This window comes from Arctopsyche grandis, chromosome 3, assembly GCF_051622035.1.
Source record: "Arctopsyche grandis isolate Sample6627 chromosome 3, ASM5162203v2, whole genome shotgun sequence".
Classification (NCBI taxonomy): Eukaryota; Metazoa; Arthropoda; class Insecta; order Trichoptera; family Hydropsychidae; genus Arctopsyche; species Arctopsyche grandis.
The window spans coordinates 35,345,193-35,368,955 of NC_135357.1; the positions used below are offsets into that span (position 1 = coordinate 35,345,193).

Here is a 23,763-nt window from a genome sequence, read left to right on the forward strand (position 1 = left end):
ATATCAGTGGCATGCGGTGAAATTATCTCTCTTTTTGTCATATAGCCTTGTTTAATGTGCGCGCGCAGGATACGGGAGGAAAAGCCTGTAACTCTTGTTCCTGTTGTATCCTGCTCGCGCAAATTAAGTGAGGATGTACGACGGGGGGAGAGAGACTTTTACCGCACGCCACTGATATATATATATATATATATATATATATATATATATATATATATATATATATATATATATATATATATATATATATATATATATATATATATATATATATATACTAACCGTTTTTCATATGTATTCATGATAAACGAATATTTTCGACTTTTTCACGGTCACCCATTCTATATATGTACATATTGTGCGCTTTTTGAAGTATATTTGTCACTGCCGAATACGCGTTATTATTTAAGTCAATTTATTATTATAAGGTGGGTGGTTGGGGTAGGTTAGTGTTCATTAATAGAAATGGAAAATGTGTGCTTTAATTTGCACAGTTCGATAGTGTAAAAGCGTCTGTAAAATATAATCATCCTTACTCGCTGAATTGTCCTGTTAATGGCCTCTTAAATAAAACAAACCGTCTTTTGAAACAAGTAAATTTTTAAGGGGTGTTTTTATGATAATTGGACTATTCGTCACATTTCGGTGGTCCATTTGGCACTCAAGTTCTCGTTAGTATGATAGTTATCGTTAGTATGATGGACTTTTCGGCTGACAGATGTTCCGTTATAGAGATTTTAGTGACTTTGTGACAAGTAATCACCGAACCGTTTTTATAATTGAATTGAAGTGAAAAAATTAAATTTTAAAGCGCATGTATCTTATTGCATCTTTTTTTACGCAGGTTTGTTATCATCAAAGCCACTTGTAATATCGCAAAACAAAGGATCTTGTGCTTTTTCAAAACCTTATTTTTTTCTTGAAAGATTCTGCTTCTATTTTTCCTTGTATTAGGTGTAGGATTAAAAATTTTTCTACTTAAACTTTATTTTCTTATCCATTTCCCTTATGATTAAAAAGAAGAAACCATTGTGGTGGTTTATAGAGTATATGAAACAAGATACATATGTAAGCCGGAAGGGCGCTAAAATATTTTATGATAAATGAAAAGAATTTATTTCAAAATCAAAAAATATATTGTTAATTTATTTATACTTTGTAATTAATACTTGGAACGAAATGCTGAGTAGTTCCAAAAATACCCACACTATTTATTTATAACTTAAGCTCCATGAAATAGATATGTATATGTACGCTTCTTATCATACAGGTTTGCACAGTCAAGTCATCGATTACCAAACATTTATAGACTTTTCAATATTTGGAACGCAAATAAAACAGAATATGTTCAACAACGTTTTATTTCAACACTGCCGATTACAACAACAATCAAAACAATATCATTTAGTATTTTTGTACAAAAAAAAAAGAAAACAGGAATACGAAAATACTTCAATCAGAATTGAAAAAGTGGGACATACAGTTTGAACAAAATCGACTCAATTCAATTACGCAACGAATACAAAGTACAAATGAAATAAATATATGCTAGCAGCACCATTAAAAGGAAGTGACGTAATGTCATCGAACAATACAATATAAAGACTTATTCATAAGCGTGCAATTTCATACATGTAACAAATAAAAAAATAATAGAATTTGACTCATTAATAAAAGTAACAAAAATAAAAAAAATCTATAGGGAATGTACAAAAGCATTCGATGTTAATTAAATAATATAAAACGCAATACACATCAATGTATTGTTTTGTATAAATTTACTACTGTTATCCGAATTACATATCTACACAAATTTCATTGAAAATAGTTTCAATGCAAAATTTCAACATTTCATGTCCGGCTAAGCCAATTTATATTGTCCAGATATTGGTAGCATACCACACGTACGTACGATGTGGTAATTAAAATTATCATTAAATTTTGCAGATTGTGAAAAACGGAGGCACACGTTTGATATGGAATGGAAATCGACAACTATTGCGTAATGGATACACAATTAAAATTCAAGAATAATTAACAATACTGTGTCGCTTATTATACGGGTGTGTATCTGATTAGTATATTTGACTTATGATGATTAGTGCTATTTCTATTACTCTCTCACTATACATTTGTATTTAATTTCAAAGATCTAACCCCTCGCCATGTAAAAACAGTGCTAATATGTTTTTGGCCAGTATTAAAAAAAGTTCATATTGCCTTATTTTTAGTCAATTCAATAAATATAAAAATTTATTAAATACGTGTACATATAATTCTGTATAAAAGCCATTTTGTCATGTAGTGATGAATGCAAGGTCTAGTCGTTGAAAAAAATTGAATCTTCAGTGCTTTCGTTCCAACAGTATTACAATATTGAAAAAGTTGTGATGCAAATCGACGCCAACTGTGAGAATAATCTTCAGAAAAAGATTTATCATCAGAGCAATGGCGCCGACGTAAGTCACAGGACCGAACATATCCCTTAAAATTTTTTTCAGTGATTAAAATTATTTTAAACTATAAGTATATCAAAAGGGAAATGCATTCCCGGACGACGACAGACGTATAGGACCCGCATTCAACTCTCTCAATCTCGGATAATCTACAAACTCTTTGCCATATCTGTAAAAATAATAGTGATAATAAATAAATATTTATAATACAATACATACAAATGTAAAATACTAACTTAAAGATAATTGCAAGCGTTGATCCAATCATAGCGCCCCAAAACAGAAGGTAAAGTAGAATTTCCGTCGAATATTCCGATGGGAAGATGACGCTTGCAAAAAACATAGATATGGCAATCAACAAGACGGACGGGAACTGAAAAAAAATAAATCAAATAAGCAGCTGTACAAGTCTGTTATGTAAGCTTAACTAAAAAGATGTAACGAAAAAAAAATCAATAATTAAACATACATACACGTTCACACATACCGGCTATGAGAGCATTTTCGATGCAAATTGAGCGCAAATGTAGGGACGCTTATACAAGATAAAAGTTCTACTTCTGGTTGTCGGATTTTGTTCAAACTCTTTTTATGACTTAAAATCACTATAAATATTGTAGCGTATGCTAAAAGGAGCCGCCGTTATAATTGGTTTCGAGGATTATCTCCAGGCGTAAGTGCAAGTCGGCTAACAATGAAAGACCCCCGAATGCACTTAGCGGCGGTAACGAAACTCGGTCGCATTCCCGTGGAGTTCTTAGAACTGACAACGCCAAAGCGTGGGACTGCATATCCGAGTACGTGACTAAACAATGGGGAAGTAACCGGACGTCGAAGATGCCCTGAGCGACCTGTTCTTTATAAGGAGGTACTTGGACCATATCAAGACATTCTGGCGGTGCGTGTATCTCCAGAATCATCAATAAATGCTGTGAAACGACTTTGGCCCTTTACTTGGATCCTCCACCCACCCCTACGCAACAATATTATATACATTAAATATCAGGATAATGAAAATAATTTAAAAGGTCAAAATAAAATAATGAAATATTGTTGTAAAAAAAATTACTACTTCCAGTTTACAAATTCTGACCAAAAACTTATCAACCCTAAGTTAGTACATAGAGAATACAAATATAAATTTTCAGCTTGATACGTTCAGGGGTGTGGAAAAAATCGCGTAGTCATAACATATTTGACTTTTTTAAGAGGGAAGACATCTCACTTCCGGTTTATTAAATTTAGTAATTTTTATTTTTATTTTCGTCAAATTATTACAAGGATTATATTTGAATTTTCTCGTGAAGAGCACACATGTTTTAGGGGTCGAAAATCGGTAATTGGACTATTCGCCACATTGGGGTGGTCACAAAGACAATTTTTGTCATGAAAATCGCGAATACACAATATTTGGCACTCAAGTTCTCGTTACTATGATAGTTATCGTTAGTATGATGGACTTTTCGGCTGCCAGATGTTCCGTTATAGAGATTTTAGTGACTTTGTGACGAGTAATTTGTGACCAGTAATCACCGAACCCGAAAAAACTGCCACTTTCGGTTGTCGGATGCTCGTCAAATTTTATATATAACTTGATGTTAGTTAAGAACTTCTAATATGAAATTTCAGTTCAATAAACCAAAGAGTTTCTGAGAAGAACATAAAAAACCTCGATTCTTTAGAGTAAAAGTATTACTTCCAGTTGAGGTAAAAATATTACGGTATAAAATTTATAATTTCTATTACACGTAAAAATTTTTTAGTCCGATTCGGTTAGCGGCTTGGGAGATAATTTAATTCAAAAGCTTAAAAAAAAAAGAGGACACCTACATATGTATATATAAGAGGAGGTACCATTTCTGATCAACTTAAAATTTTGGAAAAAATTTACATCGAATCGATAAGAATTTCAGTAATCAATACTAAGTTTCAGTTCAATAGGACGAACGATGTACAAAAAATCCCTGAAATACACAGACACACATTTTTTTTAAATCATGAAAACGTGATCAGTAATCGATTCTGAGTTCGAATTAGGCAAAATGTCGAGTTCGAATTTTTACATGATCACAAACCTTCATCTATTGTTACTACACACATAGATAAAGTAACGAAGCTTCTTGCTATAGCGTTTGTGTGTACCAAAGTACCAAAAACTATTCCCAAACATATAAAAAACTTACCGTGATATATTTCCAATCTTTATCTTTACGAAGCGGACACGGAATGGTGACACCTTCCCCATCCTTGACTTTGTAATGCCCCAAAAACAAATCTATAGCATCCTGTCTGAATCCATCAGAGAAGTTATTCTTATAGTATCGACACATTGAATTGTAGCCGTCCTTCAGCAGGCCTAATTTGGTCCTCTTGCCGGTGCGAGTGAAGTCCGTCTTGAGGGCACCTGTGCCGCTGTACTGCACCGATATATAATCAGCATTATCAGCCCAAACCTAAATACAAAAGATAATTCCATAATACAATTCAAACATACAATAAGATTGAATAAAAAAAAAATACATTTACAGTACCATTTTGAAGAGTGGTTCAAAATTGTCATGAAGTTTCACATTGTCGGACGATTCGAGGATATTGAAACGCTTCAACACCGAGTCCAAGGATCGTCTCGCCAGCATGGATTGCACGACATTGGTACGATCCAAACAGTCTATACAGTTAGTGCGAAACGTACCCGTCTGCTGCGAACCCAACGCTCCGTTACGGCCCAACAAAAAGTACGAAAACTTATCCTGTAACATTATATAGTAATATAAATATCAACTATACATAAACATGTAGGGTTGGAATTGAACAAAAGGCTGATGTATGGGCTATGGCTGAGAAAGAGTATGTATGAGATGTAACGGTTAGTCGCAGTTGGACCTGCGCTCCGCGCGGTCGGTCGCTAAACCTCCGCACGTATCGTCTTAATAAACAACATGACTGAAAACGCACGTGTTTGATCTTCACCTAAGCCGCCACATCCCAACCGTTCATTCCTGAACAGCGTCATCCGTCAGGAATCTCTACCACATACATATATAACGACAAGAAGCCTACTTTTATACCTGTTCGTGGTCCAAACGATCGATCAGCACATCCAATCGATGCCACTTCAAATTGCGACACTCGGAATGAAAATCGAAGCTCTCGTAGCGTACGGCCGGATCACTCAATTGATTGATCGCATTCCTATAAGCCGTCTCGAGTGCTTCCTCCGATCCAGTCTGATCGATCTGCAATCAATAACTCTTCAGATGAAATGCACATCGTCACTTTTTGTGCGTGTTGATCTGCGCAATAGTACTCACGAGATTGACGAGGACTTGTTCGCCGTACATGCGAGTCTGTTCGGACATGTGCAGCCTACAAGCGGCCATGTGATCTTCTTCGGGATTGAGTCGCGGGCGCGGTTTGTACTTGAGATTGGGCAGTTGAGACCAAAAGAGCGGGATCGAACCTCGAGTCTGGACAAAAGAAGACCGCGATCCATTGTATTCGACTATCTGTTCCGTCTCCACATAGTTGGCGACGTGTCCCTAGAGACAATATTACATTGTTATTGTGCTGTATTAACTTTTATATATATAAAAATGTATAATATGAATTATTTATGTATTAACTCGATGGTCGATGCCTCTCATGAACAGTCTGGGACCGGCTCTTTGAATCGATCGGCGTGATATTAGCGTCCACGTGAACATCTTTCCGTTAATATTACATTCATTAATAGACACAACTAAGATACAGTTAAGGAATACATGTATGCAAAATTTGATATTCGTTCATTATTTAATGCCCGCTTTAACCCTTTGCCCGCGGCAATAAATATAGCGAACAAGCCCTGTACGCGGTACCTTTTTCGCGAAATTGGCAATCGAGTTTTCGATCTTAAATACAGATTTTAATATTTACTCAAGTAACCAGATATGTTAATTAACACATAAAGTATTATTTTAAACAATAAAATATATAATATATCTTGTAGTTTTGGCTTAATTGTCAAATAATCATTCTTCATACAATTGAGACGTATGATCGCCATTGTTCAACAGACGTGACCTTTGCCCGCGGCAATTAATATAGCGAACAAGCCCTGTATGCGGCGGCACCTTTTTCGCGAATTTTCCAATCGAGTTTTCGACCTTAAATACAGATTTTAATATTCACTCAAGTAACCAGATATGTTATTTAACACAAAGTATTATTTTAAACAATAAAATACATAATATATCTCGTAGTTTTGGCTTAATTGTCAAATAATCATTCTTTATACAATTGAGACGTATCGTCGCCATTGTTCAACAGACGTGACGTCACGTAAACGAGGTTTCAGTATGGTTCCACAAAAAACTAATTTTGACTGGTATATATTCATTTTAAGCAAATTGAATAGATGGCATTCAACTCTCAGTAATATATTCAACCAATTTTGAACCTTAAAACAGTTGAAATAGGCGCATATAAGCCTCAAAATCCCGTGCAAAGTTCAGAAATTCTATGGAAGACAGCTGCTCTACAGACTTGTCGCCCAAAGCTTCCATAGAAGACGGCCGCAGGCAAACGGTTAAAGGTCAAAGAATTTGATCCTTAAAGCCCTCAACATGAGGCCAACGGAGGTCGGAGAACGAGATGGTTGTCCAGCAATATTGCACATGAACAACCCCACATCACTGCTCTATGTACATATATAAAAAAACCACACTGAAATCAGATAAATTGGCAAATTCTTGACTTGAAGTTACAAATATCCAAGTTTAACCAGCAGCATTAAGATTATACTCGGAATAAATTCTTTTCAATCGAGATCAGCCCACGGGATCGAACCTGGCGATCTATCGGTGCTTAACCCTTTGAATGCTGACCAACCCCGATTGGCGTTTTCCCAACAAGTTCAGATTCGTGAAAAACGCCGATAGGCGTTGTACTTTGAGCATGTACAAAGCAAACAAGAATACTACCCACTAAGTCTATCCAGGTAGCATTGAAAAAAAAACTTTATCTATTGTTACTACGTACATAGATAAAGTAAAAATGCATTGAACATGGGTCGTGTAATCCGTGTCATTCATTTGTCAACGTTTATAAAGACTGGTTTACACCGGAATTTCTGAATTTATAACCAAAGCATAATTTCTCGATGGAAATTCCTAACTGAGTATTTTAGATTGTGAGCATTACATTTTAACAACAATGAAGAAGATGGAACTAATTTTGGAAAAATACATTCATCGATAGACTTCTTTTGCTTATTTTATATTGTTGCAAGATATAATAGAGAATCTAAACACACCTCGGCGAAATCCTCGGCGGTAGTTATCTAGGGTTTGTTCGGCTTAGCTACAATTTTTATACATGCTTTCTATTGGATTTCTAAATAATTCTAGTTGGAAATGTTGGCGAAATTTTCAGCATGGCGGGCTTTCAACAGAAAAGACGTCAGCACTCAAAGGGTTGATTAATTTCTAAACTGTTAAACGAGCAACCTATGCATGTACATACATTTGTAAACTATATCTTGAAACCAGATAGTGGACACAACTTTGGGAAAACTCTTATCAGAATATATAGACAGCGAGCTCTCTATACATTCGAGCGATTTTACAGGAAAACGCTTCAAATTTATTCTGGATATGTTCTCATAATAGCCAAGATCTCACCAGAACTGTGTTTATATTAAGCATATCAATATGTTATTGCCTAATGGTGTTTTAGTGAAAGGATACAGCCTAGCATGATGGGCAAGACGAATCTCTGAAACTGCGGGTCGTTGAACTCTTGCAGCATGTGACCGTTCCACATGAATCGTGGGTCCGCTCTCTTCGCCATCGGCATCTGTATGAACTCCGGAGACGTGTTGTACAATCGTTGCATCGTATGCGTGAGATCATATTCGTACGAGAAATATATGAAAGGCGTCGACAAAACACTCTTAACCATTTTCATGTACCGGTTGTCATCTTCCAACTGAAACATACCGACAAAAAATTACCACGTGACAAGATGCGAATAAAGTTCAATCTAATAAATATAATAAGTATGAAAAAAACCTGCTGTGCATCGGCGAGAGAGCTCGGTGCCGAATATGGAAGAATGTCATAAGAAGCTAACTGGAATATTTCTTGCTTGTTTATATCCCCCACCTGGAAGTAATACACGTTGATGAGAAGTAACTTATATGACATAATAATAATAGATTAAAATCAGTACTGTCATCCTGGGGGTTTCTATAAGCCCTTTGTTCAAAAACCTTTGTTTGATGTGTTTATAAATAATGAAATATTTTACGGAGAAAAAAAAACGCATTTCAAAAAGTATGTGTGTGTGTTTTGAATGATTACTTGTTTATTTATATTACTCTGGAAACAATGGTCATTTCTAAGGATTTCAAAAATACCGTAATTTCCGATACCGATATTATCGAAATAAAAAATAAGGATACCGGTAATACCAGTACTTTTTTTTTAATTAGCTAATTTTTAATAATTTAATTTAATTTAATAATAATTCTAACTCAGCTTTAAACGGTTTAGAGGTGGTCGATAATTTTGTCTATCTGGGGTCACTCATATCTAACAACGGCGGCAGCGAATTGGAAATACGGCGCCGGATTACATTAGCAAAATCGGCAATGTCACAACTAACGAAGATTTGGAAGAATAGAGCCATTACAACTGCTGTCGAAATCCGTCTCGTGAAGAGTCTCGTTTTTTCTGTCTGCCTTTATGGTGTCGAGACGTGGACCATGAAGGCGGCGGATAGACGGAGAATCGATGCCTTCGAGATGTGGTCCTGGAGACGGCTACTGCGCGTGCCTTGGACCGACAAACGCACGAATGTGTCTATTCTTGAAGAATTAAAAATCAAGGATAGACTGTCAACAATATGCCTGAAACGTATATTGCAGTTCTTCGGCCACATTGCACGAAGAGGTGAGGAGAGCCTGGAGCGGTTGGTTGAGGTTGGTAGCGTCGAAGCCAGAAGAGCCAGAGGCAGATCCCCCGCACGCTGGACTGACCAAGTATCTGCAGCGACGGGCGCTTCCACGGTGGCAAGTCTTCGCCTGGCCGAATTTAGAACTGAATGGAGGCAGCTGGTTGACCGGACATCATAGTCACGATCCTCAGTGATGAGGGAACCGACAGCAATATAATTTTTAATAAAAAAAACCCAAACATACAAATACAGGATATTCGGGCACAAAACTGTGAAGTAGGTACGTCCCACGTGTAAAGGATTATTATGTTTCGTAAAAACTAGTGTTTTTTTCTTTTTGCAATTCCGATACCGGTACTTTCAGTATTTATTTTAATTAGTTAATTTTTAATAACAAAAAAAAATGTTTATTGAAAAATACGTTAAAACCATACATACAAATACAGGATAATTTACCTGATTTCATTGTTGAAACGGTACCTCATCAAATTGGCAAAACCATCCAACTCACTATGTCACCACTATTTGAATATGATTTCTAATTTATATACGTACAAGTTTCATACCATAGATGTCGCTCAGGGGCAGCCCGTAATGGCACAATGGGTATAAATAATAAAAAAAAAAATAGTAATATAATATAGCATTAGTTATGCGGTTGAAAACAAATAGTTTTTATACATAACTACATTATGTATTGTTAGAAATTTTCATTGGAAACCCGTTGTTACGGAGATTGGATGACACCACTGATTAAAATTTGCTTCGATTAGCATTACTTGGATCCTGTGAGTGGCTACAATCAAATAGTTTCCGGACAAGAGTCTGATCGTACCGAGGATGCCGCATACTGGCCGATAGCTCAACTTCGGGTCGACATAGTTCTTTTCATCTGAAATATTTGAACCGTCTATTAGTTTGATACAAAAGCATAGCTAGAAATGTATATGATTGGTATTCTTACAGACTACGGAAGCTTTAGACGTTTTCTTGTCTATTACGAGCACCTCTTGAGGTTCGTACGCCGATTCCACGTAGAAAAAATCTGGTGTACTTGTTCTAAAACATACACAATACTATGTTATAAGACATACAATATATTTTTTGTACTAAAAAAATTAGAAGAGTTAGATTTAATAGAAAAATTAATGTAGTGTGTTTTTCATAATTAGAAGAGAATTTAGCAGTCAAATGAGAGTAAACGTGTGATCATACAACTTCATGTCAAAGAAGGGACAGGTGGGGGCTGCAGCACGTTGCATCGCTAGCCGATAAAGTGCTTGGCTTGTTTGTGTCATCGAATCGAGCATTCTGAAAATATTTGAGTTGAAAGTGTTGATATACAACTTATGGCTCCTCTTAGGGAGTAAAAATGGGCTGGTAAATAGACGGGTGAATCAGAACTTCACCAATAAATCCATAAAACATGAAATACTTCAAAAATATTGATGACATATGAATATTAAAAACTAAATGGAACAGTTTTTTGGCCGCGCCTAAGTGCCTTATACAGAAAGAATTTGTATAGTTTGATATGTCATACATATTAATTCACATATCACATTTACCTAAGATGCATCTGATCTCTGAAACTAGCATGATTACAGCTATTGAAAGGTGCTATTGAGAGTTTTATGATAAAACTGCAAATGGGATTATAAATTTGATTTTATAACATTGTAAATACAACTTCCAAGAATTGTTACCAATGAAAATTTACTCTTTTTATCTGAAGCTTAGCATTTATGATTACGTTTGGGATTGTAAAACTTACAATCAGATGAGAAAGAAAATATTCCAATTTAAAAGTCGATGCTATTTCTCCACATAAGAAAGACACATCTTCAATTAGTTCGATCCGATTTAAATAACAGCTGTCGTGACGTGAGGATTTTGTTAATTAGCTGACAACTGACGTCACAACATCACATTCAATAACAGAGTTGTATAAATACGATAGAATCGTTTCTAATCGCATTGGACTTTGAGCCCGATATGTACAGTGTTAAAACGTTGCACAAAAAGGGTAAAGTTTTATTGGAAAAAAATAATGATAATTAAAAGAGCGGTCTGGGTTATATGACGTATTCAAATATTTGACATTTACACAAGTGACAGTTGCGGTAACAGTGATGCTGTTAGCTTTCAAGGGGAGCAAAATAAACATCAAATGATACGGTCATAAATATTATACGTTTGGAATAATTTTTCTATTAAATTTTGAGAGAAATCGCCGGTCAAATAAGTAGATTAGTGATCTTACAGCTTCATGTCATCGTACAAACAGTCGAGAGCCTCCATGACTTCGATGTTGCCAGTCGCAGTTCGATGCTGCCACTGCTGAAAATAGTATTCAGTTATTTGTTTCAGTGTGGCAACCGCGCTGAAAAAATAGATTCGGCGATAACATCCCAAATGTGAATGTGGCCGTCGACATATACAATATTACTTACAATATTTTCTATAACTAGTTCCTAAATAGCAACCACAGGTTGCAATATGGGAACTGGATATGGATATTATTTTAAGTAATATTGTTGGTGTCGACGGCCTCAATCGCTATCAGGATAACCGCCGATACGAAAATCGTGCGTGTGGATCTCCTGTCGCGCAGGAAAATTGTCGTAGAAAAAACTGCCCAAATATTGCCCAACAAACTTTTTTTTTTACGAGATTTTTTTTATTATCGATTAGATATAAGAACTTCGCATCTTGATACGGACATACGAGAGCAATATTTGGGCAGTTTTCTGTGCAATGAATTTTCGTGCGACAGGAGACCGCGCGCGCGATTTTCGTAGCTGCGGGTATCCTGGTGGCGATTCACATTTGGAATGTAACCCGTTAACCAAAAAATATTGCCATTGAAGCTTGATTTATATTTAGCCACACATTAATTGAATGAAATTAATTGAATGTTGTTCTCTTCGTTTTCATATTTTGTCAAAAATGTAATGTTATGGAATAAAACTTGATGGATTGGCTCGAAGCCATCACGAAATGAAGGCGTTGATAGCTGTTCTTATAAAATAACAATTAATGAAAGGTTATTTTTTATAGAGCATTCAGTTCAGTAAACATGGTGAATCAAATTTAGTTAAATAGTTAGAAATATAAAAATTGGAAATAGAGGAAATGCGGTAGTGGTTGACACCTTGGATTTTAAAGTTGAAAAACAAAACTCCTTTAATATCAATGGAAAACCTTTTATGCTTTCGATGGTGCTCGCGTTTGCTACTAATTGATAGTAATATAAATACTAATTAGTTAAGAATTGATGTTGGCGATCTTTTCAGCCCAAATATCCAATAACTATTTAATATAAGCAGTGACGTCTCTTGACTAAGTGCCACCCTTAGGTAGAGTCCAAAAAGCTGTGGTTTCTAAAAATACTGTGGGGAATCTACGATATGGTAAAGCCCGTATTGCCATCCTGCGAGTTGGCATAGTTCGGGTATGTTGGTGAACTCCACTTTACTTCCTTCCCACCCGTCATTTAAATAGTCTTGTTCATATTACATATAATAAAAACACCAAAAACTGTATACACATAAACATGTCAAAATTGGCATTTAGTGCAAAAGCAAATAAAAACATATGTACTTAGGTTTATTACATAAAAATACTTTTTGACCAACAAGTATATAACTCCTTCCCCTTATTATATGGTAGATAAGAAATATAAGAAACGAAAACAATGTATTTAAATATGAAGCAGGTGAGAAACTCTCCCCATGATTGTCAATTAGTCAGCCCCACTAGCATTTCAAATAGCAGAAATAATATAGGAAAAACATTATTGGTATATAGATCATTGGAAAGTTATTGGCCATTTGGATTTCTTCGGCACCTTGATAAATGAATGTCTATTTTTGATGAAATAGAAGGCTCACAAGTAACGTAAAATTATTTTATTTACTAAAATTAATACAAACGTATAAAAGTATCAAAACTTATCAACTGATTACTCTATCATATTTTTGAAGTGAAATTTAAATAAAATTTCTTATTAATAATTGTTTTTTTAAAAATAATTTTAAAATTTTAAAATAATACTATTTACACAAAAAATAGTTAAAATATATGAAAAAAATGTTCTGGAGTCGATTTTTCAGCACTGGCCTTCTTCGTTTTGAATTTCTTCTCCTTCTATTTCATCCTGGACGAATTCAGAATCATCGTCGATGGCTGCCTCTTGATATTGTTGATATTCAGCGACTAGATCGTTCATATTACTCTCAGCTTCAGTAAACTCCAAAATATCCATCCCTTCTCCCATGTACCAGTGCAAGAAAGCCTTTCTTCTATACATAGCTGAGAATTGTTCAGAGATACGTTTGAACAGTTCTTGAATGGCGGTAGTGTTACCTATGAATGTTGCTGCCATTTTCAAACCCCTTGGTGGAATATCGCACACGGCAGTCTTGACATTATTCGGGATCCATTCAACAAAATAGGGGGAATTCTTGTTTTGAATGTGGATCATCTGCTCGTCTATCTCCTTCATGGACATGCGACCTCTAAATATGGCTGCCACCGTCAAGTACCTGCCATGTCTCGGGTCACAAGCGGCCATCATATTCTTGGCGTCGAACATCTGCTGAGTTAGCTCTGGAACTGTCAGAGCCCTATATTGCTGGCTGCTTCTGGAAGTTAACGGGGCAAAGCCTGGCATGAAAAAGTGTAGACGAGGGAACGGCACCATATTGACTGCCAATTTCCTGAGATCGGCATTCAACTGTCCTGGAAATCTTAAACAAGTCGTCACTCCAGACATGGTCAGCGAGACTAAGTGATTCAGATCCATATACCCAGGAGTTGGCAACTTTAGGGTCCTATAGCAAATATCGTACAACGCTTCGTTGTCTATGCAATAAGTTTCGTCAGTGTTTTCAATCAGTTGGTGTATGGAAAGGGTGGCATTGTACGGCTCTACTACCGTATCTGAAACTTTTGGCGAAGGTACTACCGAGTAAGTGTTCATTATGCGATCTGGGTACTCCTCACGGATTTTACTGATTAGCAAAGTGCCCATGCCAGATCCAGTGCCTCCTCCCAATGAATGGGTCAGCTGGAAACCTTGCAAGCAATCGCAATTTTCGCATTCCTTCCTGACGACGTCCAACACTGCGTCCACCAGCTCGGCTCCTTCAGTGTAATGTCCTTTGGCCCAATTATTTCCGGCTCCCGATTGGCCGAATACGTAGTTATCAGGTCTGAAGAGTTTACCGAAAGGTCCAGACTTAACTGCATCCATAGTTCCTGGTTCCAGGTCAAGAAGGACAGCGCGAGGTACGTATTTACCTCCATTTGTAGCAGTTGCAACTGAAATTTGCGCAAAATAAATAATTTTAGATAGATCAGTTTGAGTACATTTGTATAATCATGGTTCATATTTTAAATATTTTTTTCAATTATTCTACTGATACATTTATTTTTACAAGCATACATACATACATACATATACCGGGTTTGTATGTAAGTTACATTTGCACTCATATTTAGATATTTTATAATTTAAGAAACGGCTTTTTACTATTTCGTCAAACTTTTATTACTGATAAAAGGTTTTAATAAAAAACACACAATTACAAAGTACATTTAATATATTTTCTTTTCTTAATTAAATCTCCTTACAAAATAAATGCAATGAGATCCTTGTGCTTGTTTCGAGGAACATAGTTTTTTAAAATTCGATTCAAATGATGCGAGATATATCCCTAAGTCTGGAGCTGCATTTAATCTATTTCTACATATGTATATAGGAAAACGGTATCGATTGCCGAATTTTCAATCATCGACTATACATATTGACGTTGACTATGATTAATTAAGATAATATTTATCAATTATATAAAAAATATTTCTATTTTTATGAATGTAATTCATTCAGTCCTGAATGTCCGCCATTATTGTTATTTTTTCACCAACCATCAACTGCGTACCACTAAGTGGTACGTGTACCACGGGTTGGGAACCGCTGGTCTATTGCATTCAGCACTGTTGGAACGTGTATTGTGCTTTGCCATTGACCTAATCACCATTCGATGACGTCATAACGAGTCCCCTTGTATCCTGCTCGCACACACGTAAGGCTGTGCGACAGAAAAAGGGAGAATTTCAATGTACACCATTGGTATGTACCTACAAATACATGGATGATGATGATGATGATGATATGTGATATTTTCCAAAAAAATCATCACAGCCCATAAAAATGTCTAGATTTACCATAGAAGTAGAATGCATAGAATCGCTCTCAGCCTCCAAAAATGTTGCTACAAAAACTCTGCGCGGCAGAGTGTGCTCATTGTTTGCTAAACTTCTTCTCTCTCTCTCTTGTCTCTCTTCTGACTTTCCGTCTCTCTCTTCGATGGCTCGCTTTTAGACGATACTTTTGTTAACAATGACCATTCTACTTCTATGAGATTTACTGATAAAAACTGATTTACCTATAGTTAATTGATTATGATAGTTCGAGTCTAAATAACTAATTGAAAAATTGAAGTTTTTCCTACAAAACAAAGCAGCAGACAATTATCGGAGAGTCAACGAGGCGATTTCCTAGCATCTCGAAATTGCAATTTCCTGTCTCGTTCGAGCTAACGGTGAACCTAAATAATTGGTTCCTGAATTACGTGACTCTAAATTTGTAGAAAATAAGACCAATTACCCGATGCTTCATTGTAGTACACGCTGATTCTCTCCAACTGAAGATCCGAAGTGCCGACGTAAGTTCCAGTGGGATCTATTCCATGCTCCTCGGATATTATCTCCCAGAACTAGAAGTAAAAATACGAACAGTTAAATTGCTTCAACTTGTCTTGTTTGGGTGCGCTAAGATTGTTTTTAACATCTCCCCCGACTGGTTTAAATTAGATCAACGCGTACGGCGAGCTCAATTGCTGGAATTGAGTGACAATACCCTCATATTGGAGGTCAAGGGATGCATTTATTGGATGCAATTCGATAAGACTTTTGCAGGGCTGCTCGTAATGCGAGACTTTGGCTATCCTACCCTCAACATTTTTACGTTGGAAGCTTTGTATGTATGTACATATGTTTGTAGTACATATTGCAAATATTTGCAACTAAGTAAATTAATACTGAAACCCAATGAGTGTAATCGAGAAATCGAGCTGATCGAATTACGTTTTCCGTATTATTACAGTAACTCGCGTTACAAATTTGCACAAAGAGTGAAATTGAAACTAGTTATTTTATATAGGGATATGCGTAGACAAAGTTTTGAAGTTTTTGATGAATTTGTCAAAGTTCAAATTAAGAAGTAAGAATTGTAAATAGGTTTTTGAGCTCTTTTTCCTATTATGCTGTATATTAACATTAGAATAATATAATACTATGATTACTAACAAAATTAAATTAAAATTCTAAAATAGAAAATGATCAGTAGCTATTTAAATATATATAAGATTTATTGTGAAGATAATTTCGTAATGATAAAAAACAATAAAAAATCAAATTAAGAAGTAGTTGATTTTTGTTTTATTATTTTATCTACATACATACTATATACATATGTATGTACGTGTGTACGAACTATTAATAGATGAAGTATTGTGATCTTGAGAAAATTCAACACCTAGATTTTGATTGATTTGTATCTAATATCGATCCCTGATCACGTTTTAATGGTTTCAATTATTTCATGTGGTTTTGTGTAGGTTTTCTTAGAGGCTTTTGCTTTTTTTGTGTAGATTTTTCACAAACTCACCAGCTTAAAAATATACTTAGCTTTGCCTAGGTCCATTTTATAATACCCCATCATATTGTTGAAATAACTATTATACATATATTAAATAAATTGAAACCTATTTTGTACGACTCATATACATATGTTTATTTACGAAATAAAATATTTCTCACATATGTATGTCTGTCTGTCTGTTGCATAATTACTTAAACAAACTATGGGTTTATAATTTTGAAATCATTTAGTTCTTATTCAATGCTGACATTTCTGAAGTCGTACTTAAATTTTGTATACAAAGCCTATAACTTTTCAAACACACTGTCAAAAACTGTATTAAAATTGAGTAAGCATTATTTAAATATTCATGGTTGTGTGTTGGCATTGATTTTGATCAATTTAAAACCAATAAATAAAAAAATGTGGCACAGGACATTGTTTTGAAACTTGTTCAAATTAAATATATATTAATTGTTGCTTAAATTCAATATACTCCCGATGTAGATATTTATTTTTTAATATTGTTTATATGAATCGACGTTGAAATCTACCCACACAAAATAACAATAAATAATTCAAAATTCAGAATTTTAAATAAAAATTTCGTTTACGCCAAATTAATCAGTACATATTAAAAATAATAACGTGTTATAAAGTATGTGTATGTACCTTAATATTGTTTGCAATATAATAATAATATTACGATGTAATATAAAAATTTCATAAACAAACTATAATTAATATACATATTTAAATAATATACCTTAGCTCCAATTTGGTTGCCGCACTGGCCAGCTTGTAGGTGAACAATTTCCCTCATTTTCGACTATTTTCAGGACGCTTCAGGAGTCCTTCAGGAACTTTGCTGATCGGAACCCACCAACCGGTCGACCGAGCAACAAAACGTCAGGGAACAAACTGAACGCAACATCGTCTGCACTGTGGCAATATAACAAGAGCCAGGGTTGGCACACATTCCAGGAATTAAATAAAACCAATTGAAGAACTACGATTTCAAGATTATAAACCGATAGTTTCAAAATAAGCAATATAATTTAAAAATAAGCAACATACATATGTGTGTGGTACAAACTTTTAAAACTTATTGACTACATACATATTGTTTAATATATAACAGGGTTGACGACAGGGGGGGGGGAGTCGGGATTAAAATTGAGAAAGTATTATTTAAATATTCATTGGTTGTGTGCTGGTATTGATTTTGATCCTTTTAAAACTAATTAATAAAAAAAATGTGGCACAAGACATTGTTTTGAAATTTACACATTTTCAGCCATAAAACTAAATGCTTAAATTCGATACACTCCCGATGTAGATATTTATTTTTAATATTGTTTATATGAATTTACCCACACAAAATAATTCATAATTAATAACAGGGCCCGGATTATTCGAGGGGCCCCGTGTCGGAAGCCGTGCCTGTCAAATCATACTTTCTTATGAAATTATTTTAAAAAAGAATAACCAAGATATGTACATATATGTGTTTTACCGGTGACCGTCACCGCATCGAAAAGTCGAAAATGTTCGTTTACTATGTATACATATGAAAAGCGGGTAGTATTTACATATATCAGTGGCGTGCGGTAAAACTCTCTCTCCCCCCGTCGCGTCGGTGAAATTATCTCTTTTTGTCGTACAGCCTCACTTCATTTGCACGAGCAGGATACAAGAGGAACAGGCTTTTCCTCCCGTATCCTACCCGCGCACATGAAGCAAGGCTGTACGACAAAATGAGAGATAATTTCACCGCATGCCAATGATATATATTATATATACATAGTACCGTTTACCATGCATACATAAGATATAATCGCAGAATAATTTCATCAAATGCTTAGCATAAATGCAACTACCGAACCATGCTGCTGGCTTTTGTTCGTTGTTCTCTTTAATGGCATTTGTCGATCGGGTAAGCTTTGTGTTTACGTCTATTCAGAGAAGAAATGAGAAGAGTAGTTTTTTCATTTCGTGGATTACAAAAATTCACTTTTTATCTAGTACACAAATGTGTGCACCAAGATCATTAGTATTTATACTATGCTTGTTTCCATATTTTACATTTAGCTGCTACGCCTGAAAATCACGGGGATCCGACTCTTTTCAAAAATCATCTGGTGGTTCCCAATAATTAATAAGTGAATTAATTGTGGAAACAAGTTTCCTTTTCTCTATTTTTTTCTGTATATTTAAGTGTAAATTTGTGTGTGCAAATAAATTTGTGTTTTAAGGTTTTATTATAAGCAATATATAATATTATTAGATGTGGAATTCAATTAAGGCAGTGGTGATAGAAATTGCAATTTTTTTCGATTGGTGGTGAATGATTTTCTAAAACGATTTGTTCCAAAATATAACCTAGCAGACTGAGAATGACCACTGAAACCGACATAATTATTATATTTACACTAGTGTTGTGCTCGTTGATTTCAAAGGGTGGTTTCGGAACGGAATTAATACACGAATTAAAATAAAGATATATTTTATATGTATAAATATGTATAATGTAAGGTAATTTATAGGCGCGCAATATTAATCATAATAAAAAGTGGGCGCATTACACGCTCACCGAATGTGTGTATGTGTCACCCGTCGCTCGGCCTGACGTCGCACATGCCTGTCGTCACTCGGCCTGACGTAACATGACGCTCCACCAACCTCCCCTCACTTCCCCGCTTCCACACTTACCACTTGACTCTAATTGGCTGTGTGTCCACGGTTTGGCACATATTCACATACATCCCGTCCATTTTTACATATTTTTTTTTTTTACTTATAAATTAAGTGTTATATATAATTTAGAGCACATAAATATGTATGTAGTTTAGGACCACTATCTAACAATGTGTTATCATTATCAAATTTATATTAATCTTTATCACTCACTCACTCACTCACATATTTATTATTTTATCTTGGAATTTAATTTTTCAAATTTAAATTAATTTGATATTCAGAATTGTAATTAAATTTTTATCTCTTTTGAAAAATTATCAAATTTATTCATTTTAACTTCTTAATAATATCATACGAAATGTACATGTACATATATGTTCAACCCTAATGAATACCCAACCCTTTCAATTGTGAGTATGCACGTATACATACAAATACATATGCATCGCAAAGCAAATATTCGAAGCCAGACATTCCCTAATTATTGTGGATTATTGTTGTTAGCATTAATTTAATATGAGTACCGTTCACTCTGCTCTCTCATCGCGAACAATTGACTAATTATTAATATTTAGAACACGAACAAACTCTACATGCGTCGAAAAACTGAAAAAATGCATTCATAATCGTTATCTCCGGTCGAAATTTGGCCCCCATGTAATGGTCCGTACGCACCAAACCAACGACGATTTTGGGCCAACTTTTAAAACCAGTAGCGTACAAAATATCGAAATAAAAATTAAATAAAAAAATTGAAATTAAATATCAAAATTAAGCTAACGAGCGAGATTGAGCTAAAATTAGATCATCGTTGATGTTTTGAATTACAACAATGTTTTGAATTACGACAAAACGCATTACAACCAGAGAAATATTATAATTACGAGCGAAAAAAACCTTGTTATTGTTTCTTATAAGTCGTCACGATACACTACTGTGTTTCCCCCTTCGGAAATATTTAACCAACGAAGATTTTGGGCCAACTTTTAAAACCAGTAGCGTACAAAATATCGAAATAAAAATGAAATAAAAAAATTGAAATTAAATATCAAAATTAAGCTAACGAGCGAGATTGAGCTAAAATTAGATCATCGTTGATGTTTTGAATTACAATAATGTTTTGAATTACGACGATGCGCATTACCACCAGAGAAATATTATAATTACGAGCGAAAAAAACCTTGTTGTTGTTTCTTATAAGTCATCACGATAACTACTGTGTTGCCGTCGATGAAATATTTAACAAAAAAAATGTCGGTGATTTGACAAAGGGTTTTTTTTTCTTTCGTCGAAATAAAATTAATAATCACACATTATCCGATAAATTTTACCTCTGAGATAAATTTATCCGATAAATGTATTTAATAATATTATTTCCCGACAAGACGATGGATTTTACTAACCTCTTTTTTTATCGAATGGAAGCGAATTCATGAATATACAAATACAATCTCAAATCAACTCATACCGTATAATTGTTTTTCGCTCGTAAGCAGAGAAATGATATACTTTACTGTGATTGTGTATATACTTTACTGTGATTGTGTATATACTTTACTGTGATTGTGTATATACTTTACTGTGTTATTGTATATACTTTACTGTTCTACTCTCTATTTTTACTTTATCTATGTACGTAGTAACAATAGATGAAGTTTCGTGATCATGTGAAAATTCGAACTCGAGATTTTGACTAATTCACACTCAGAATCCATTACTGATCACGTTTTCATGATCAAGAAAAAATGTGTATGTGTCTGTCTATTTTGAGGATTTTTTGAACACTGCTAATCCTATCGAACTGAAACTTAGTATCGGTTACAGAAATTCTTATCGACACGACGTAAAATTTTTTCAAATTTTTAAATTGACCGGAAATGGTACCTCCATTTATACATATGTAAGTGGCTTCTTTTTTTTAAGTTTTTGAATTCAATTATCTCCCAATCGAATCGGACTGAAATCTTTTTAAATGTGATAGAAATAATAATTTTTATAACCTTATATTTTTTTAATATTTTTATTTGAACCGGAAGTAATACTTTTAGTCTAGAGAATCGAGGTTTTTTTATGTTTTTCTCAGAAACCTTTTAGTTTACTGAACTGAAATTTAATATCTAGAAGTTTAAGCGCAATAAAAAGTTATATATAAAATTTGGTAATCATCCCTCCCTCATCCCTTTTTTCTTTATGTCGTTGGCATGGCAATTGAAAATATTTGCTATTTCCTTCAATTCATCATTTCTCTTGGTTTTTAATTTGTATTCTTTATGTGTCGGATTCCAAAGCGACGGCTTTTCACGGTATAAGTCTATAAGTAATATAATATCTTCGTTTGTCCACTCTCTATTTTTTTTAATTAGAACTTTCTCCATGTCGTACTAAAAATTTACGTAGCACAACACGTGTATCTTCAACACTCACAATATTGAAACTAATAATCTTGACTTCATCCTTCCGAACGCTTTGTAAGCCAAAAAAAAAAACAACCGGATGTGAAAGATAAAAAAAAATATCATTTCGACGAGAGAAACAATTGAAGACATTATCCGATAAAATTTACCTCTGAAATGATTTAATTAATTGATTTATTACGACGAGAGAAACAATTGAAGACAAAAAAATTTCCTTTGATAAAACCGACAACGTCTCGGGTTGAAGAGATCGAAGACGTCACCCATACTTACACATAATATATGCTCAGTAGCTGCGCATTACGGGGAAGTAAAAATAATAATTCTTTGATTTTTTTTTCGATCTTAGTGCGTATCTACGTAAGTCAAAGCATCTTCGACAAACAAAAGTCGAGGATTATCTGTATGTGATTGTTGATGATCTAATTTTAGGTCAATCTCGAAAATTTATTTAAATTGGGCATGTTCTGTTTTAACTTTCAATATTTTATTTTAATTTTAATATATTGATTATGATTTTATTTTGATATTTGAATTTAATTTTAATATAATAATAATATTTTTAATTTTGATATTTAATTTCAATTTTTAAATTTAATTTTTATTTCGATATTTTGTACGCTACTGGTTTAATCCTGCTGGTTAAATCGTTGGACCAAATTCGTCGTTGGTTTGGTCCGTACGCAGCATAACAGGGGCAACGACCATCACCGATGATAATATTCATATATTTCATTATGGCGATGTATTTCCGAAGAGTGATAAAATGGCCGCAACTGAAACGTTTTACGAGACGATAAAACATGGAAGATCTTCCGCATAAGCATCGTCATTAATAGACCAGATAAATGGCGCTCTGAACTTCGTTGCAGTTGCACGTTGGAGTACGTAAACTTGAGAGGTTTCTCCCTTTAACGAACCGTCATTGAAACAGTCTATCATTCGTTCTATTTACAATGGGCGTAATTGATGATAACAGTTTCTTTTAGTGGAAACAAGCTTTTCGTTTTGGTGAAACACTTGAGTTATTTCATCTTGATAAGCTTACATGAACGCCCCCCCCAGAGTTTTCAAAACATTTTATCTATTGTACGATGTTCGATAAATTCGGAAATTTTAATTTCAAGTTAGTATATAGGGGTGTGTTATAAATTATTTTTAGGGATTTATTTCGTATTATTTGGAGTTATTCCATACAGGTGAAACATAGGTTAATAATGGTAATATGTGCGCGTGATATAATTTTATGTTATTTTGAATTGATAAAGAATTATGGCGATTAAATATTGGGTATATAGAGGATATACCCCGCATCGCCTTGAATTTCGCTGCCTCAATGTGCGGTGCCCATCTCATTCTTTTATCAAACGTTACTCCTAAATATTTTATTACTGATTGCCATTTCAGACTTTCTCCAGAGGGGATTTTCAGATCTGAACTTGGCTTATGCTTTCTAACACTAAAGAATATCAAGTATGAATGATTTGTATTGCCTCCCAGTTGCCTTTTAAATTTTTCGAGGCAAAACAAGTTTAATCCAAACTTGTTT

General features: G+C 34.4%; 3 protein-coding genes across 5 annotated transcripts in view; 1 reads left to right on the top strand and 2 right to left on the bottom strand.

The window, feature by feature from the left end:
• Positions 1-921: 921 nt before the first annotated feature.
• On the bottom strand, positions 922-11,759 carry Sac1 (phosphatidylinositol-3-phosphatase SAC1). Its single transcript, XM_077427226.1, has 12 exons — positions 11,656-11,759; positions 10,357-10,451; positions 10,172-10,284; positions 8,507-8,599; positions 8,183-8,423; positions 6,080-6,195; positions 5,768-5,995; positions 5,525-5,692; positions 4,988-5,206; positions 4,640-4,909; positions 2,693-2,829; positions 922-2,625 (listed from the first exon to the last, which is right to left on the bottom strand). Exons 1-12 carry the CDS (start codon positions 11,691-11,693, stop codon positions 2,532-2,534), a joined length of 1,812 nt encoding a protein of 603 aa, XP_077283352.1. The 5' UTR covers positions 11,694-11,759; the 3' UTR covers positions 922-2,531.
• The window catches only part of vih (ubiquitin conjugating enzyme vih), a 347,513-nt gene continuing 328,534 nt past the window's right edge, over positions 4,785-23,763 (top strand). The window contains exon 1 of the mRNA XM_077427238.1: positions 4,785-4,798. The gene's annotated coding sequence lies outside the window, so the exon portion shown is untranslated. The remainder of the gene's footprint in view (positions 4,799-23,763) is intronic.
• Positions 13,495-18,003, bottom strand: LOC143910090 (tubulin beta-1 chain-like). 3 transcript variants are annotated; one of them, XM_077428455.1, is made up of 3 exons: positions 17,867-18,003; positions 16,071-16,174; positions 13,495-14,704 (listed from the first exon to the last, which is right to left on the bottom strand). In XM_077428455.1, the coding sequence occupies exons 1-3, from the start codon at positions 17,921-17,923 to the stop codon at positions 13,504-13,506; spliced, it is 1,362 nt and encodes a 453-aa protein (XP_077284581.1). In that variant the 5' UTR covers positions 17,924-18,003; the 3' UTR covers positions 13,495-13,503. The 3 variants fall into 3 exon arrangements, with proteins under 3 accessions (XP_077284581.1, XP_077284582.1, XP_077284583.1); XM_077428456.1 differs by having other exon boundaries at positions 13,495-14,696; positions 16,066-16,174; XM_077428457.1 differs by having other exon boundaries at positions 13,495-14,717; positions 16,066-16,174.